The sequence below is a fragment of the Vulpes lagopus genome, chromosome 9, assembly GCF_018345385.1.
Source record: "Vulpes lagopus strain Blue_001 chromosome 9, ASM1834538v1, whole genome shotgun sequence".
NCBI classification, from domain to species: domain Eukaryota; kingdom Metazoa; phylum Chordata; class Mammalia; order Carnivora; family Canidae; genus Vulpes; species Vulpes lagopus.
Window position 1 is genome coordinate 3,100,098 of NC_054832.1, and position 17,442 is coordinate 3,117,539.

General features: G+C 58.6%; 1 protein-coding gene across 1 annotated transcript in view; it reads left to right on the forward strand.

Moving 5' to 3' along the window:
- The window catches only part of AGO2 (argonaute RISC catalytic component 2), a 108,714-nt gene that overhangs the window by 74,071 nt on the left and 17,201 nt on the right, over nt 1–17,442 (forward strand). Inside the window, exons 5-16 of the mRNA XM_041768554.1 lie at nt 483–619; nt 1,205–1,339; nt 2,142–2,229; nt 2,872–3,019; nt 3,819–3,938; nt 4,053–4,175; nt 6,776–6,909; nt 8,560–8,744; nt 10,014–10,173; nt 12,922–13,012; nt 14,895–15,089; nt 16,989–17,123. Of these exons, the coding sequence (XP_041624488.1) occupies nt 483–619; nt 1,205–1,339; nt 2,142–2,229; nt 2,872–3,019; nt 3,819–3,938; nt 4,053–4,175; nt 6,776–6,909; nt 8,560–8,744; nt 10,014–10,173; nt 12,922–13,012; nt 14,895–15,089; nt 16,989–17,123 (1,651 nt within the window). The remainder of the gene's footprint in view (nt 1–482; nt 620–1,204; nt 1,340–2,141; nt 2,230–2,871; nt 3,020–3,818; nt 3,939–4,052; nt 4,176–6,775; nt 6,910–8,559; nt 8,745–10,013; nt 10,174–12,921; nt 13,013–14,894; nt 15,090–16,988; nt 17,124–17,442) is intronic.

The following is a 17,442-nucleotide window of genomic DNA, read 5'->3' on the forward strand; positions in this document are numbered from 1 at the left end:
CCATTGGGAGCCTGTCCTGCTGCGTGAGATGGAGTGGACGCCTGGTGCCGCGTCTCCGCACACTCCTTGGCAAAGCAGCCAGGCTCCCTGGGGCCCGGGGCTGGTTCGGTCCAGCCGCCTCAGCCTGATTGTGGTTGACACTCGGCAGGTGCCCCTTCCGCCTGTGCCTGCACACACAGCACCCCTGTTCTAGGAAGGGGTGAAGCGACGTGCTCAGATAAGTCCTGGAGGATGAGCGTTAAAGCACAGAGGGGAGGGGAGGGGTGTCAGACACCCGAGCTGAAGCCGGCGACACCCCGTGCACCCCAGGCCCTGCTCAGCCAGAGCCCGTGTGTGGCATCCAGAGGCACGGCGGGTGGGTGGCCGTGACTCCGTAAGGACAGAAACGGCAGACTTGTTGGTGTGAGTCTTGGCCTGCATCACTGTCGCCACGAGCGGCAGACCTGGAGTCAGCCCCACGGACACGGGGTCTCTTGTTTCAGGTACACCCCTGTGGGCCGCTCCTTCTTTACCGCGTCCGAGGGCTGCTCCAACCCCCTTGGCGGGGGCCGGGAAGTGTGGTTTGGCTTCCATCAGTCCGTCCGACCTTCTCTTTGGAAGATGATGTTGAATATCGATGGTGAGCGCAGCCCCAGTCTTTGTCGTGGGGCAGGGGCGGGGAGCGCCCGCGTGGCCCGTCCAGACGTGGCCTCTCACACCTGCTGCTGAGGTTCAGGGCACTGGGATGGGCCTGCATCCCTGACTCCTTCCCCGGTGCTGCTGCCCATGCCCACCAGGCAGGGCCTGCCCTCCGTCTCCCCTTTTCCTTTTGTGGCCTGGTTGGTAGGACTAGGGGTTCGGGGCCAGCCTGGGGTGTGGTCTGCTGGCTGGTCGCCAGACTCGGGGTGGCCTGTCCTCCTGGGAGACTCAGTGTCGGATCGTACAAGGGAACAAATACACCAGGAGACAGAAAGCCCGAGGTGATGGCTGTTGTGATCTGGCGGGTTTCACCTTAAGGCTAATTTTGTTCTCAGAGGGGAGCTTGATCTTTGGGCTCCACCAACTGTATCCAGTTGGCCCTGAGGGGAAGGGGTCTCAGGCGGCCTCCTCTGGCTCCGTCCCACCCGTAGGGCCTGCAGGTGGACCCCGGGGGCCAGGCGGCCAGCCTGGAGGAGGCACCGTCGGGCACACATCATGCTTTTGCTTTTCTCTTTCCCATCTACAGTCTCAGCAACTGCATTTTATAAGGCACAGCCAGTAATCGAGTTTGTTTGTGAAGTTTTGGATTTTAAAAGTATTGAAGAACAACAGAAACCTCTGACAGATTCCCAAAGGGTAAAGTTTACCAAAGAAATCAAAGGTGGGTAACAAACTGCCTTGCACGTCAGGCGGAGGTCCTTTCCCCTGCTCTGGGGCTCCTGGCGGGGGCGCGGGGGGTGGTGGGGAGTGATTAGCCGTCGGATGAATTTAGCACAGAGATGAACTAAGCCCATTTCACAGAGCAGGATTAGTCATGTTCTAAATAAACGGCTTTCCACGTAGGGTGAGGAGCAGGTCACTGACCGGTGACGTCCAAGTCACTGGACTCTAGCACCAGAGAGCAGCGGGTGGTTATAATCCACACCTCATGCTGTTCTGGAATGGGGAGCATGCTTTCATGCCTTGTCACGTGGCCCTCACAACCCTGGCAGCGTCCGGGCCCACCGGGCCCAGTTTCCACTCAAGGAGACGCGGCCTGAGTGCAGTGGCCTGGCCTGGGCCCGTCCACCCAGCCGCGCCGAATTGGCCGGCACCTGTCGCCCGCGCCGCGAGCCACACCCCCCGGCACCTGTCCTCTCGGAGGGCTCTCTAAAGGCCATCAGAAGTGCCCGTTGCTAAAAATAACCCTGGAGGAAGCACAGAGTCTCAGCTGAGCCAACAGCCTCTTTTATCTTTAAGAACAGTGTCCAGCCTCTGGCCTTGGCATTTCTGGGGCAGAAGGGACGTCCCTGTGGGTGAGATGGGCCCAGAGGTCCCCCCTTCAGGGCGAGTGCAGCCCTGCAGCTGCTCCAGGACACCCTCCACTTGGGTCTGACACCGGTGACAGCCGGTGCGGGGAAGTGGGGCCTACACCCCAGGCCCGGTGGGCCTTGACACTGAACTCGGCTGCTCTGTGTTGCCAGGTCTAAAGGTGGAGATAACGCACTGCGGGCAGATGAAGAGGAAGTACCGCGTCTGCAACGTGACCCGACGGCCTGCCAGTCACCAAACGTAAACGGCCTTAGTCCCCCACTCAGATCAGTTCTGGCGCTCACTGTCGCTCTGAGGTCCAGACTCTAGGGCAGTGACCTTTCTGTTAAGAATTCATTTCATTGTGGTTAAAAATTCTAGAGCTATACCTCCGGCTCAGTAGAGCCAAACCCACACCTAAAGAAATAAAGTGATGAAATTATATCCCGTGGGGTGGGAAGGGATTGGTGGCTTCCTGTCGATTTTCCTTCCTGAATTTTACAGGTGAGAGAGGATCGTTTTTGTTTGTTCTCCAACCCTCAGGGCTGAGCAGGGACCAGTGGGCACAGCCCGCCACGGGCACGGCTAGTGTCCTCATTTGTCCCCAGTTCCTTACACATGCCGTAGACACCTGCGATCTGGGACTATTGCCTATTCTATGCATATGGGTATTTTTTATTTCTCAACTCCAGAGATAATATGCAAGTTCACGAACTGCATACCTGGAGGGCGTGATTTGGTTCTGACCCCCTCGAACGTGCTTGGACGTTCGCCCCCCACCACCTTCTTCGGCGTCCACAGACAGGCCCCTGCAAGCGGCCCTGCTGAGCCGGCGCCGGCCCGCTGCCCGTCCCCGGGGGCACCGCACAGCTCCTGGCCTGAGCCCCGTCTCCGCTTCCCTAGGTTCCCGCTCCAGCAGGAGAGCGGCCAGACGGTGGAGTGCACGGTGGCCCAGTACTTCAAGGACAGGCACAAGCTGGTTCTGCGCTACCCCCACCTCCCATGTTTACAAGTCGGACAGGAGCAGAAACACACCTACCTTCCCCTCGAGGCAAGTGTCGTGTCTGTCCCCGCTGCCTGGGGCTGGCGGGAGGGCCCCGGCGGGCACCCTCGCACCCACCTCCCCGTGAATGAACCGGTGGGACTCCCGTGCCGATCGGGGACGCACCCATTGTGCCCAGCAGGCAGGCCCCTTGCTCGAGGGGGAGGATGCACAGAAAAGCTACGATTCCTTCACCTTGGCAGGGAAAGATTAAATGCTAAACGGAGGCCCAAGTTTTAACACTTTGCTGCGAGTGCCTTAAACTCTGTACGGGGATCCCTGGGTGGCGCAGCGGTTTGGCGCCTGCCTTTGGCCCAGGGCGCGATCCTGGAGACCCGGGATCGAATCCCACGTCAGGCTCCCAGTGCATGGAGCCTACTTCTCTCCCTCTGCCTATGTCTCTGCCTCTCTCTCTCTCTCTCTGTGACTGTAATAAAATAAATAAAAAAATAAAATAATAAAAAAAAAAATAAACTCTCTACGGGTCCAGTTACCCAGACATCCAGCTGCTTCGGCTGCACCCTGGTCCAGAAGGCCGGTCTCCCCGGCGGCGGCAGCCTCCTGGTCCCACGCTCTGAGGTTCCCAACTCGGTTGGTGCCAGGCCAGGCCCATCTAGGAGGGCCTCCTGTCGCTGGCAGATTTCAGGGCAGCCACCACGGGGTCTGCGAGGCGCATCACCCTTTGTGGCTACGAGACGGCAGCGCCACGGGCGGAGCCAGGGCACCAGCCCCACGCCCAGCTCAGACCCTGACCGGTGCCCGGCTCCCAGCACGGGGGCTGACGCCCTGTCTGCGTCTCTTCTTCTAGGTCTGTAACATAGTAGCAGGACAGAGATGTATCAAAAAGCTGACCGACAATCAGACCTCAACCATGATCAGAGCGACTGCCAGGTCAGCGCCGGATCGGCAAGAAGAGATTAGCAAGCTGGTGAGCACCCAGGCCGGGGCTGGGGACAGCACGGGGAATGCAGTACCTGCTGCCGGGCCAGCGAGCCCCTGAGGCTTTGGACGGACACGGCTTATTTCTTCTTTCCTTTTCAAGATGCGAAGTGCAAGTTTTAACACAGATCCGTATGTTCGTGAATTTGGAATCATGGTCAAGGACGAGATGACAGACGTGACCGGGCGGGTCCTCCAGCCACCCTCCATCCTCTATGGGGGCAGGGTACGTGCACAGCAGGGCCCGGGGGGCGTACGTGGGTGTCTGCCAGACGATGGTGGAGCAGCGGCTTTTGAACCCAGGTCAGAACCATCGCCAAGTGTAGACCGTGGTGCAAGTGAGGGATTCTTGCCGCCGTTGTCCAAGCTGGCAGGCGTTAGGGGCCTCAGGAAGCACGGAGTTGCTGGGCCGCTGGAGGATTTTCAGCATTACCCTTTATCTTTCCAAAGGGTGATTTTTATTATCCCATTAAAACCTAGAAAGCAGTGTTCTTCGTGTGATGGGTACTCTGCTCGTGATGAATTATTTTCCGGGAGCTTGTACTGCTTTTCTATTTTTTAAACTTTGGTTTTGGGAGTATCTGGTGGCAAACAGAGCTGTTAGTCCCTCAGGTTTTTGTTCATTTGTTTTCGCTCATGTAATGCCTGGCTTCAGCACATAATAACGCCGTGCCGTCCGTTGAGCCCTGCAGAGCTCCTGAGAAGGGCCCTCAGATACCCTCGGGGCTCCCCGGACGCAGAGCGCAGTGCTGCCAGGTGGGCAGCTGGTCCTCAGGACCTGTAGCAAAGTCTAGTTTTGTTTGCAGGGTTTTTCCCTTTCTCATTGTAACATGTAAGTTCTGCTTTTTAAAATGTTCCAGAATTGCAAAAGGTAGAAGGAATTACAGGAGCAGAGGGCACCTGGCTGGCTCACTCGGGAGGGCGTGCGACTCCGGATGTCAGGCAGGTCACGAGTTCGAGCCCCACGTTGAGCGTGGAGCCTACTTACAAAACAACGCGACGAAGCACAGGGTTACAGGAAGAAGTCTCAGTTGCTCTCTCAGGAAGGGCCCGGTGTTCCCTTTATCCTCTGTAAAGCTGTCCAGGGATGATTCACATGTTTTCACCCCTTCCACTGCAAATAGTAACATTAAATACACTTCTTTTAACTCAAAACCATCACTTAGAGCACATGGAGGTCTTGGAGATGGCTCTGCATGTATGTGACGCATGGCTTGTTCTTTTGGACTCTTACCATGTGGTGTTCTGCATGGGGGGTCCCTGTCCTGGCCCCCACGCCCCAAAGGATGGCTTCTGAGCAAGGCCTCCAGGCTCTTTCTGAGCTCACTTGTGCACCTGCTATGTCCAGATGCTATGCAAACATAACACCTTTTAAACCCTCTTACAACACTAGGAGGAAGAGTGTGTGATTCCCTTCCACGAGCAAGTGGAGAGATGGCTGGAAATAGAGGCTCACGTGGCCCTTACGTGGTCAAACCAAGATCACAGATCTGGTGTTTATTTTCACTGCCTCTGCTTATATCTGTTTCAACTTTATGCCTTTTAGTAGATAACAGGAATAGTCTGTCTTGTAATCTATTCTTGCAAAAATATTAGAATTGTAAGGATTGAAATTTTACAGTTTTTCTAACTGAGCACAGTTTTCCAGATCTTTGAAACATTTTAATGAGAGCAAACACTTTCCATCTACTCCACTCGTTGTCTGTTGTTGAAGCAAACTGTGAAATGTCCCCCCGGGGGATGTTTAACAGTGCCTGGAGGCTGGTCCTGGTGCCGAGGGCTGCCAGCATCCTGCAGTGCATAGGACAGTCCAGATGTCAGTAGAGCTGCGGTTGAGAAACACGTGTCATGAGAGCCCGTGTCTGTTAAAACTGTGTGTGTGTGTGTGTGTGTGTGTGTGTGTTTACTAAAGTCTGCAATACCAGACCGCTGGTCAGCTGTCTCCTACAGAAGCCTGTCTCAAGTGGCAGCAGGGCAATAGTTATAAAAATATAGGAAAGAAAAGTGTTTATTTTTAAAAGGTTTGGGTTTTACAAATAGGCTTGTATTACTTTTGTAAATAAAAAAAAGTTTTCCACTAAAAACACTTCTGCAGCTGAATGACAGGAACTCAGGTGCAGCCCTGTCCTGGTGGTGCCCCAGGCCTAGAGCCCTGCCTCCCTCCCCCAGCCCTCCCCGATGGTCCCTGTGCCCCGGAATCACTTGAAGGGAGTTCAGAGCTTCCTCGGGTGCCAGTGCCGAGGCCTGGTCCTTTCTGGCTCAGAAATGGCAAGCCCCAGTGGATGCGCCCCTTGCTGTCTTTACCAGTGGGAACAGCTTCCATCCTTAAACAGCCGCATGTGGGGTGGGGGGGCCCTAGCTGGTCCGTCTGCTCCCCGGCCCAGGACTGGGAAGGAGCACCTTGACTTCTCTTCCCCTCCTGCCTGCCTGTGTGGTGACGGAGGACGCAGAGTAGATGAGAGCGTGTTCTGACCCAGGAAGCCCTCCTATAGCAACACGCGGCCCTGGCGTTCCTCGGGGCTGCCCCTGAGGTTGTGTGGACTTCTGGGCCTCTCTGCTCTCCTGGCCTCTATCCGCCCCTCCCTCCGCCGTCCATCCATCCATCCCTCCTCTCCTGTCCAGCTCTTCGTCTGTCCATCCGTCCGTTGTCTCCAGCCCACTTGCACTGCTGGGCAGGCCGGAGATGGGAGGCTGCACAGAGGCTCAGTTCTCAGCCTCAGGAGCACCATGTGGTCGGAGGACCAGCAGCCGTCGGGAAAGTAACAGCATTGGCGGTGGGGACATGTTTCCCATTTTCCCTCACCCTAAGTTTCTTGCCATTTGCAGAATAAAGCGATTGCCACCCCTGTCCAGGGCGTGTGGGACATGAGGAACAAGCAGTTTCACACAGGCATTGAGATCAAGGTGTGGGCCATCGCGTGCTTCGCCCCCCAGCGTCAGTGCACAGAAGTCCACCTGAAGTAAGGCCACCAGGGTCAGGCGCACCTGGCTTTGGGCGGGATGGGGGGCAGGAGGGAGGGACAGCCGGCGGGGGGTGCAAGGCCGGCAGGGAGGTGGACTTAGTGCCGTTGCCGGGCTTGGTGGCCTTTCCCTGGCAGGGAGCACTGGCCCAGGACACGTGGGCCACCTCAAGGCTGCTTCTACTTCTCAGACTCATTGGTGGAGGGAGTGTGGAGAAGTGATGCAGATTAAGAGATAAAACAGTAAATGAGTAAGTTTGAAAATTTATGCAAAAGAAAAAGTTATATTCAGTGAACTCAACTTACTTTGAAGAAAACACGTTGGCCTCGTGCTTCTGCATCACCCTGGTGTGGCCCAGGCAGCGGACCCCTTTGAAAGTAGCACCAAAAATATGCAGTTTCGTCGGTCATTTTTTTTTTTTTTTACATATTTTTATTTAAATTCAGTTTGTCAACATATACAGTATAACATCCAGGGCTCATCCCATCAAGATAACTTCATGTCTTTATTTGAGAGACAGCGAGCGAGAGCACAAGCAGGGGTGCAGCAGGAGAGGCAGAGGCAGGCTCCCCGCTGAGCAGGGAGCCCGATGCGGGACTCGATCCCAGGATCCTAGGATCATGACCTGAGCCGAGGGCAGACGCTTATCTGAGCCACCCAGGTGCCCTTGTCGCTCGTGTTTTTGTGTCCAAAACACCTACAGTGGAAAGGAAGCTATTGCTTCTCACCTGTCTTGCGGGGAAGCAGGAGGGAACTCAGAGCCTGAGGGGCAGAGCCGGTTAACGTGCTGGTGAAGGCCGCCTCTGAGAAGCTGGGGCTCAAAGTCCCCGAGAGCGGACGTCAAGGGGCGAAAGGCTGTCGGGGCTACTTGTCCCCGCTGCCGGCAGCGTGAGCTGGCCGCACAGAGCAGCTTAGGAAGCCAAGGCGGCTGCAGCTGAACCCCGGGTGCCTCTTCCCCGTGTTGTGGCCTCAGCCCTGCGGTGAATTCACACATAGGTGTAAATGCGGGTGCACACGCATGCACACGTCTCTAAGCACATCGACGTATAGGAGGATGAACACTCGCGCCACTGGATCGAGTGTCCTTACCCTTACTGTCGAAGGCGACGTTATTTTTACTCCTGGGCTTAAAATAGAAGCTGTTGCCCTGCGTGTGCCCCCCGCCGGGGTGGGGGCGGCCTCTCCAGGCCTGCTGGGGCAGCTGCTGGTGTTACCCTGGCTGTGGCCCATCCTGCTCTCTCCCATGGCTGTGTCGCCCAAGTCCAAGCAGTTCAAGAATAACGGGGGCGAGTCCAAGGGGACAGTGGGTTGGTGGCTTTCCTCTCTCTGACAGTGTTTGGCGCTGACGAGGTCCTGCGTCCTGCCCCAGGACCCAGGCGCTGGTCGGGCCTGCCGAGTGGGTGGCAGCTGCACCAGCCCCTACAGCTGGGAGTGGCTTTTCAGGAACCTGCGTGTACGCATAGCATATACCTCTGCCTTGAGTTAACACGTAGAAATGGCTCTGTCCAGGTCTGACCCTTGGATTCGGACACCAGTGGAAGTGGCTTGGGTTGGGCTGTTAAAGCTGTGCCCTTCCCCTGGGGTCCCTGGTTGGGGTGGATTCTTGGGCGCCCGCCGTGCTTTCAAGCCTGATGAGCTTTCTCCTTCAGATCCTTCACGGAGCAGCTCAGAAAGATCTCGAGGGACGCTGGGATGCCCATCCAGGGCCAGCCGTGCTTCTGTAAATATGCCCAGGGGGCGGATAGCGTGGAGCCCATGTTCAGGCACCTGAAGAATACGTACGCTGGCCTTCAGCTGGTGGTGGTCATCCTGCCTGGCAAGACCCCCGTTTACGGTAGGCCTTCGCTCTCGGGGTCCCCGGGGTGTTTGGTGCAGCCCGGGTCCTTGGTGTTTTTGCCACACTGAGGGATGCCTGTGCCTGCCTCATTCATGAGCTAAGAAGGACGAGGGACGTTCTGACAACTGCCAGGCAAGTGCCGAGGGCCACCCGCATCAGCACTGAGACCACTTCCTGGAGGCCAGCATGTGCGTGGTTATTTTATTCCACCCCACTCGATGTTGGCTGGGTGCAGGAACGCCCCTTCGGTTCCCATCAGTGATCGCTGGGGGCCGCTGTCCAGGTGTGGCCATCTCTGTGCCCGCTTGGAGCTCTCTGGAAGGTGATCAGAGTCTTCACGCCAGCAGGGCAATTGCGCATCCATTCAGCTAAAACTTAGCCAGCCCCTGTGATGAGAGTTCAAAGAGCAGCCCCCCCATCCAGGGGACCCCAGGGCGGTGGGGGTGGCGGACAGGTGACTCCAGGACAGGCGGGGTAGGAGGGGTTGCTGTTGGACAGCTGTGGGAAGTCTGCGGGACCCAAAGGTGCCCAGCGGAGGTGGCGTCAGGATGAGAACCTCTGGCGTGCGGGGGCCGTGACGCTCAGGTGGTGTCGCCAACTGGACCCTCAGATTGAATTAGATGCATAAAAGCCGTGCATCTCCCCTCCGAGCTACGTATCCAAGAACGCAGATGACACCCTCGGTGTTTCCATCCACAAGTCACCCGTTCCCACGGCACTGCCCAGGGAGCTGACCGTGGCTCCGTGCAAGAATCCAGAAACCAAGGGGTGTGGGCCTCGATAGCTCTTTGATGTCGGCTTTGCATGTGCTGTGAATTTCGAGGATGCCAGCGTCTCTATTTTTAACAACCTAAGCTTTTGCTCGTAACCCTGAGCACCGCGATAGAAGGCAGCGTTCTAGGCGGGAGTGCCAGCCCCTGAGCCAGGCTGGCTCTGCCCATACGGCCCTGCAGCCCCTAAAGCCCCTGAAACGGTCCTCACCCCGCCGAGCCATGAGCCCTACTCTGCAGCCTCCTGGCGAGGTGACGCCAGCCTGGACAGGGCCGCAGCCAGAACTCCAGCCCCAGGGCCTGGCCACCCCCCACCTGCCGGTCCCCCTCTTCCCAGGCGTGGCCTCAAGGTGGGGCTGGGCGGGGAAGCCGGCCCCAGTGATGTGGTTGCAATTACGAGGGGGGCCCCTGCGGTTCGGGGTGGGGGCCCGGGGGGGGCACTAAGGAAGAGGCGCCAGTGAGAGCTGCCAACGTGGGCGTCTTTCATGCTCCACAGCCGAGGTGAAGCGCGTGGGAGACACGGTGCTGGGGATGGCCACACAGTGTGTGCAGATGAAGAACGTGCAGAGGACCACCCCGCAGACCCTGTCCAACCTCTGCTTGAAGATCAATGTCAAACTGGGAGGCGTGAACAACATCCTGCTGCCCCAGGGGAGGTAAGGCCAGCCCCCCTGCTGTGTGTGCGCCCGGTGACAGCAGGGTCCCTGTGGGATGGGGGCAGTGCACACATGGGCGTCGGGCTGCCTGCACCAAGCAATGTCCTGGATGCAGCAGAAACTGGAAGTAAGACACAGGTTCAGTTGCTCGAAGTCTGGGGGGCAGGGGGCATCTGGGGGTCACTGAGTGCCATGGCTGGGTTCCCTGAGTGCGGGGAGGCCAGAGAAGGGCCCAGGGGTCCTGAAACAAGAAAGCTGGCAGCTGCGCCATGAAAGGAGTCAGTGACTGGGACACGAGCCTCCCTAGTCAAAGCTCCCGTCCTGGAGCGACACAGTCACTGCCGTGAAGGCTGGAGCAGCCCTCCCAGGCTGGCGGTGGCTGCCTCTGATGCGGTCGGTGCTGGGAACGGAGCCCTTGGGGAAGGCTCCACGGAAGAGGACACCGTTGGCAGATCGCAGGCCGGGGTCGGGGTCGGGGGCTGGCGGCGCGGGGGTGGGGCAGGACTCCGGGGTCCCCCAGGACCTCTTGGCCGGGCATGTGGCCCTGGTGCCCGAGGGAAGGCCAGGATCAGCTTCTGGGCCTCCTGAGGGTTGGCCGGTGCCTGCTGCAGCAGGGAGAGGGTCTCCATGACAACAGATACTGTCGTGTGGTTCTTTCTGAAGAATCTTGGCCTTTGCGTTAACATGTGAACGGCAAACGTGGGTAAACACAGGTTATTTGACACACTCACCCCTCCATGAGCCAGACTCCCTTGGCGAGAAGTGGCGCTCATGGGGACGGCAGGCCCTCGTTGCTGCTCCTGTGTGTTCCGGGAGAGGCACCAGGCGGCACCACCCGTGCGGGCACACCTGGGCCAGCATGTGAGTCACCTCCGAGCCTCGTGGAAGCACACGGGTTCTGATGAGCACGCCTGGATCGGGACCCAAGCACTGACAGTCCTAGCAAGTCTACAAGCGATACTGCCCCGGGGGCCACACCCGGAGAACACCCGGGTCACACCGCTGGGCGGAGTTAGGCTGCTGTGCAGTAAAGTGGAAAGAACCTGCGTTTAGAGCGGACAGTCTTGAACTTGAGGGCTGGATCTGCGAGGCGAGGTTGACTTGCTCAGGTCGTGGGAATATGTGAGGACCTGTCGAGAGCAGGTGGCGAACTCAGGTGCCATTCACTCAGCAGGCTCTGTGTTGAGTGCCTACTGCGTGCAGGAGTGTGCCACAGCAGGGAGCACAGCGCCCAGCGTCCCAGCCCTCTAGTGGGGGGACCCAGACACATGAGAAGCAGTGACATCACCAGAGGGACAGGAGCTCAGGAGGGTGAGGAACTGGGGTTTATGTGGTGACAGTCTCTGTGGAGAAGGTGGCCTTGGGCAGATGGCAGGCCCGAGGGTGCAGGCGTGTGGGATGCCTGCGGAAAGGGTGTTCCAGACTCAGGCCACGGTTTGAGCAAGGACTCTGGGTGGGGGTCTGCCAGGACGGCTGGGGGTCTTAGCGAAGGACCCGGGGGTGGAGGGCTGCTGGCAGGGGCCTGGGGCTCGCTCTGGGCAGGACGCAGCCGCTGGAGGCTCCTCTCCTGAAAGGCTGCTCCAGCTCTGGGTGGATCGGGACCCGGGGGCACCTGCGTTGTCTCGGGAGGGGTGCTGGCAGTGGGGGCGGGGCGGGTGCCCAGAGATCGTGTTTGGAAGATGGCACTGCAGGGCCTGCTGACAGGTTGGGTTTGGGCTGTGAGTGAGAGAGGAAGGGGTCCACGGCTCTCCCTCCGCGGAGCCTCTGCAGACTTAGCACTAGAGGTGGGGGCTGCGGCATCGTGCTGGAGGAGCGTCACGGGTGGGCGAGCGGGAACCGGGATCTGGTAACCCGGATGTGTGTTTAGGGGTCCCCAGCAGAGGGGTGGTATTGAAAGCCACAAGGCTGGTTAGATCCGGATCCCCCAGCGCAGGGTATAGACAGGATGGATGCCCACCAAGCATGCTGCCCGGGGAGTTCGGGGTTAAAGGGTTGTGGAGAGGAGGAGCCGGGCGGGTCCTGGGTGTCCTGGGTCTCCTGTGTCGCGTGGTGCTGACAGACCCAGTGAGGAGGTCTGAGGCTCTGCTGTGTGGGGGCGGGGCCTTGTCGCCATGGCAGCAGGCAGCAGGAAGGGGGGCCCGGTTGCTCGGAGGTGGTGAATGGGCCCCGCTAATTAGGAGCTTAGCCACAGGCAGGTGCTCCTCGTCAGAGGTGTGAGTCACAACCCGGGTGCAGATGCTCCCCGGAGTAGGAGCCGCGGGCAGGGGCGCAGCGTGGCGGGCTGCTTGCCAGGGCCCCGTGTCCGTGCTGGGGAGGCGAGATCGGGGCCACCCCCGAGGCCTGCCTTACAGAAAGGGGCGGGTGGGCCATGGTGAGCAGGTGGGGGTGGGGACACCCCAGAGAAGAGCCCCCAGGGGTGGTTGGAAACACACTGGGGATCGAAGTCTTGCATATATAATCATTTTGTTATAAATACGTGATTTTAACATATATAATTACAATATGTAAGATTACCGCGGAAGCGCTCAGCCGGGTACAAAATAGAATCCTCCCCGCCCGCAGCCCCAGCAGCCTGGGGTGCAGTGCTCCCCGGCTTCCGTGGAAGCAGATCTCAGACCTGCTGTGGCCTCCTCCGTGAGGTGTTCTGGGTGGAACATCACAAGATCAGACGTTCTCTTGAAAACATAAGTGACGCTGGGGCCAGTGGGTTCGGGGTCCAGGCCTCAGACGCCCCGCTTCCCTCCGCAGGCCGCCCGTGTTCCAGCAGCCCGTCATCTTCCTGGGGGCCGACGTCACTCACCCACCTGCCGGGGACGGGAAGAAGCCTTCCATTGCCGCCGTGAGTATCCGTGCTCCCCGCTGGGCCTCTCCAGGTGACGTCCGACCCTCTGTGGGACCCACAGCCTCTAGAGCTGCCTGTGGGAGGGCACGCGGTCCCGTTGCGGCACGTGGCCGGAGCGGCTTCCTAACAGCCCTTGTGCTTCGCCAGCGGAGCAGCTGGCAAAGAGTCTCGTAGAAAATAGGTGTTTGGAGGGGACTCCGCATGTGGCTCAGTGTGCCTGAGAGGTGATGAGGTCGCGCTGCCCGGGGCCCAGCCCAAGCAGCCCAGATGTGGCAGCAGGGGAGAGGGCCTGTCCCGCGGGTCCACCTGCAGCTCCTGGGGGGCCTGGGGGCTCGCTGCCCACTGAGGCAGACACTGCACAGGACTTGTGTGCCACCTTCTTTATGCTGCACACCCCTTTTGGACATTTTCTATCTTTTATTATAAAACACTAAATGTAAAACTGTCACAGTCCAGCGGTAAAACGTAGGCCTTGCCCCAGTCCTGCCCATGAGTTGCGTCTGGGCTTCTGGGGGGCGAGGGGGTGGGCAGCATCACGGCCTTTCACTCAGCAGGACCCGACAAGCACGTATTCAGAATACTGTGGACTGTAAATGTGGAATGCAGGCCGGGGTGCCCCTTGTACTTGTCTGACGGGACACCCCAGGGCTCTGTGGCCACTGAGGCCAAGTGGAGGGAAGAAAGCATTGGGCTCAAGGTCTGTGGTCCCCAGCACACCCGGTGGGGACTGCCAGACCGACCTCTGGGCCATTGCGTGTTCTGTCATTTGCCACACAATCAGAGAATATTGGCATTTTCTGAGCACCTGCTCCACGCCAAGCTCCGGGCGGGCTGCATAACTACACTGAGTCAGAATCTCGTGGGGTCTGAGGAGGTTCCCCACTGGAAACACGAAGTCCAGAAAGGCCAAGCTCAGTGGCTCAAGAGAAGCAGCAGAAAACATAGCTGAAGACTGGCCGAGGCTCAGTGTTGAGGCCTGAGCTGTGCAGGGTGACAGGGCTGCTGCGCCCATCACACCCCTGCCCGGGGTGGGGGGGGGGTTGCTCGCTCATTCCCTCCATTGTGGCCACTCTAGAAAGAAAGATGCCAGCCACGTGTGTGAAACAGGGCCACCACTGGGCAGGCTGGGGCTTCTCTCTGAGACACAGTGGACCCTGAGGTGTGGCCGGGCCCCCCAGGAGGTGCAGGCCTCCCCACAGGGCGTGCCTGGTGTCATTCAGGGCCGTGCTCCTCTATCACGTTAGCACTGCGCAGTGGGATCCCTCCTGCTTGCACCACACGCGGCAATCCAGGTACGTCCGCCTCCTACCCGTGGTGCGGGCTTTACCTTGTTACGTGTCTTTCAGCTCTTCCTTGTTGATTAGCTGAAAGAAGGCAGCAGGCCACCCCATGTAATCGTGTTTATCGTGCTCTTGTCGTCTTGTCCTCTGGGCCCCTCCGGGCAACTGCTTATGTGGCAGCTGACCGTTGGGGTGCTCTGCTGTTCCTGGGGCTCAGGGTCTTGGGGTGCACGCTGATCGACACACAGCTTGTCTGGGTGAACGACGCACTTTGGAAGAACTAGGGGATCCTCAGATTGCTGTCTTGGGGCTGATGGAATTCAGTCCCATCTGGTCACAGGCCAAGTACAGGTTCAGACTAATTGCCCGCTTTTTATTAGGTGCTCTCAGCAAACTTTTTTCTTTGTGATGTATTTATAAACATCGTTGCCCACGTACCTAAAAGAAATGCAGAGGTGGCAGGTTCGCCTCCGACAAGCCACTGCCGCTTCCCCGTGGTGTCAGGTTGGGGTGGAGACACGTGTCCACCCCCGGCCCTTGTGCAGCGCGCAGAGCAGGGGCTTCCAGAAGTCCCCACCACGCCCCCGCTCGTCCTGCAGGTCGTGGGCAGCATGGACGCGCACCCCAACCGCTACTGCGCCACCGTGCGGGTTCAGCAGCACCGGCAGGAGATCATCCAGGACCTGGCCACCATGGTCCGCGAGCTCCTCATCCAGTTCTACAAGTCCACGCGCTTCAAGCCCACCCGCATCATCTTCTACCGCGACGGCGTCTCCGAGGGCCAGTTTCAGCAGGTGGGTGCCTCACGGTTTGCTCCTTCTGTTCCCAGAAGGCCCTAGAGTCCCTCGTTTGTCCCGCACGGTAGCCTCCCGGGCTCCCCGACGGACACAGTGATGCGGTTTCAGGTCATTGGAAGGGGGGCCTGGGGAGAGGACGCCAGGCTGGCAGTGCCGAGGCGGGATAGGGGCATTGAGCGTGGGTCCCGCGGCTGGGTGCCCTTCCAGAGGCTTGGCTGTGGGGAATCTGTGGGTGGGGACCCCATTGTGTCGGGGGGTCACCTCCACGTGCAGTGTGAAAGGCAGGCTGCAGGGTGGAGACCACAGGCCTGGTGACAGCTATGGGGGGGCCAGGAAGACGGCTGGACGGGGGCCCCCAGATGTGATCTTGGGTGGTGTGTGGATCACGGGCAGGGGTGCCGTCAGAGACGGGGGGCGGGTGGTTAGCGATGAGGCAGGGGAGCGGGTATGGGGAGATTGTTGCTGTGCTCTGCCTCCAAGCACCTGCCTTAGCTCCCTGTCACTGTGACCTGCGGTCGGTGCTGAATCCGTCCCAGAGCTCGGGAGGTGGATGCCCTGAATGTGTCTCCTCCGCATTGGGCCTAGCTAATTCCACCCCCGCATCCACCCACACGGATCCATCCCAACGTGCTTCACTGGGAAACGTTAGGGAAACGTTAGCGGGGAAAGAAGAGGATGCGGGGCCCGTGTCCCCTCCTGGGGGAGAGGCAGGAAGGCATCCTGAGAGCTGCGCTGCTGTGCTTCTGAGGCCCCGGGCTGCCTGACTCGGCAGAAGCAGGATGGCCTGGACCTTCCTGGTCCAGAGTGGAGCGGCAGCCAGTCTCCCAAGGGCCTCGGGTGGCATGGAGAACAGTCGACACTCCTGGCCAGGGCGTCGTTGAGCCCCTGCGGGAGGCAGGGCCAGTAGCTCCAGGTCCTCTCTCGGGTCCAAAGTCCACTGTGTGCCCGGCGACTTTGAAGGCACCTCTTATGTTAAACCTCTTGGGTTCCCTTGGTTGAAAACGTTCCCCTCCTCTGGGGCCCCAGCCCTCTCAACACCCCCCACCCCCCAGCCATTCCTGCCGAGAGGGGTCTGTGCCTTTCTGTGTTTATCGCTTTGGCGACGTACTCCACGTCTTATGGAAACCCCACAGCTGGCGTCTCAACCCAGAACCCAAGATACTTTGGAAACACCATAACATGATATTTAATTAGGACATTGGTTAAAAATCCGAGGTGTATGGTCGCTGTGCTCGCCTCGTCACAGCGTGATAGCCGTCTGCCTGTTTCTATGACACGGACAGGTACCGTCTTTGTACCCTGACTCTCGGGTACTTGTGTGCCAAGCACTCTACATTACCTTAGTTTTCACAACAGGCCTGCAAGGTAGGATGCTCCCATTTTAAAAGCAAAAAAAACCCCTGGGCATTGGAGAGCGTTGTGGCTTTTTCCCAAAGCCACAGGCTGCGTGGCGGTAGGGCTAGGGTTGGAGCTCAGGTCTGACTCCTAAGCCAGTGTTCATGCCACGAGGTTCTTTCCCTCCTCTCTGGTATAGAAAACAAGCCGTTGAATGGATTTTCTCATGTGTGTGTCTCGCATTGGGCCTCATTACTCCTGTGTACTGTGGGTGCCATTTATTGAGCACTTAGAACATTCCAGAAACCGTGCTGAGCAATTTTAGGCATTATCTAATTTAAACCATTTAACTATGAAACCTGGGTCTCATCTGCTCAATTATATAAATGAAAAAACAAATACAGAAAGGCAGAGTCACACAGCTAATAACCAGCTAGTGGAGCCAGAAGACTGATCTGCAAGTATTTGTCCAACAGCCTATGTTATTAAGGGATTTATTTTAAGGTAGAAAGAGGCTGTAAAAACGAAATAATCCTTAAGTGTGTCTTTTCTTTCCCTCAGGTTCTCCACCATGAGTTACTGGCCATTCGTGAGGCATGTATTAAGCTAGAAAAAGACTACCAGCCAGGGATCACTTTCATAGTGGTACAGAAAAGGCACCACACGCGGCTCTTCTGCACCGACAAGAACGAGAGGGTGAGGCTTGGAGGCTGAAGGAGGGGCCGGAGGTCGGCCCTGGGCTGGGCCGTGAGGACGCGGGTCTCTGCTCGGCCCTCACCCGGAGCCGCACCGCAGAGGTGCCGGTGCCAGCTCTGCTGCTGTCCTGGGGCTCGTGGGAGACCCTGTCCTCCGAGGGGCTGTCTCCACGAAGCCCCAGCCGTAGGCGCTGGAGACGGGCCCTCCTCGGTCTGGTGCGACATTGGACCCTTACATCCCACGGGCTGGGACAGGACCGGGCGGGAGATACCATGTGTCCAGTAAAGTGATCGCCAGAGAGCTGGCTCTGGAAGAGGCC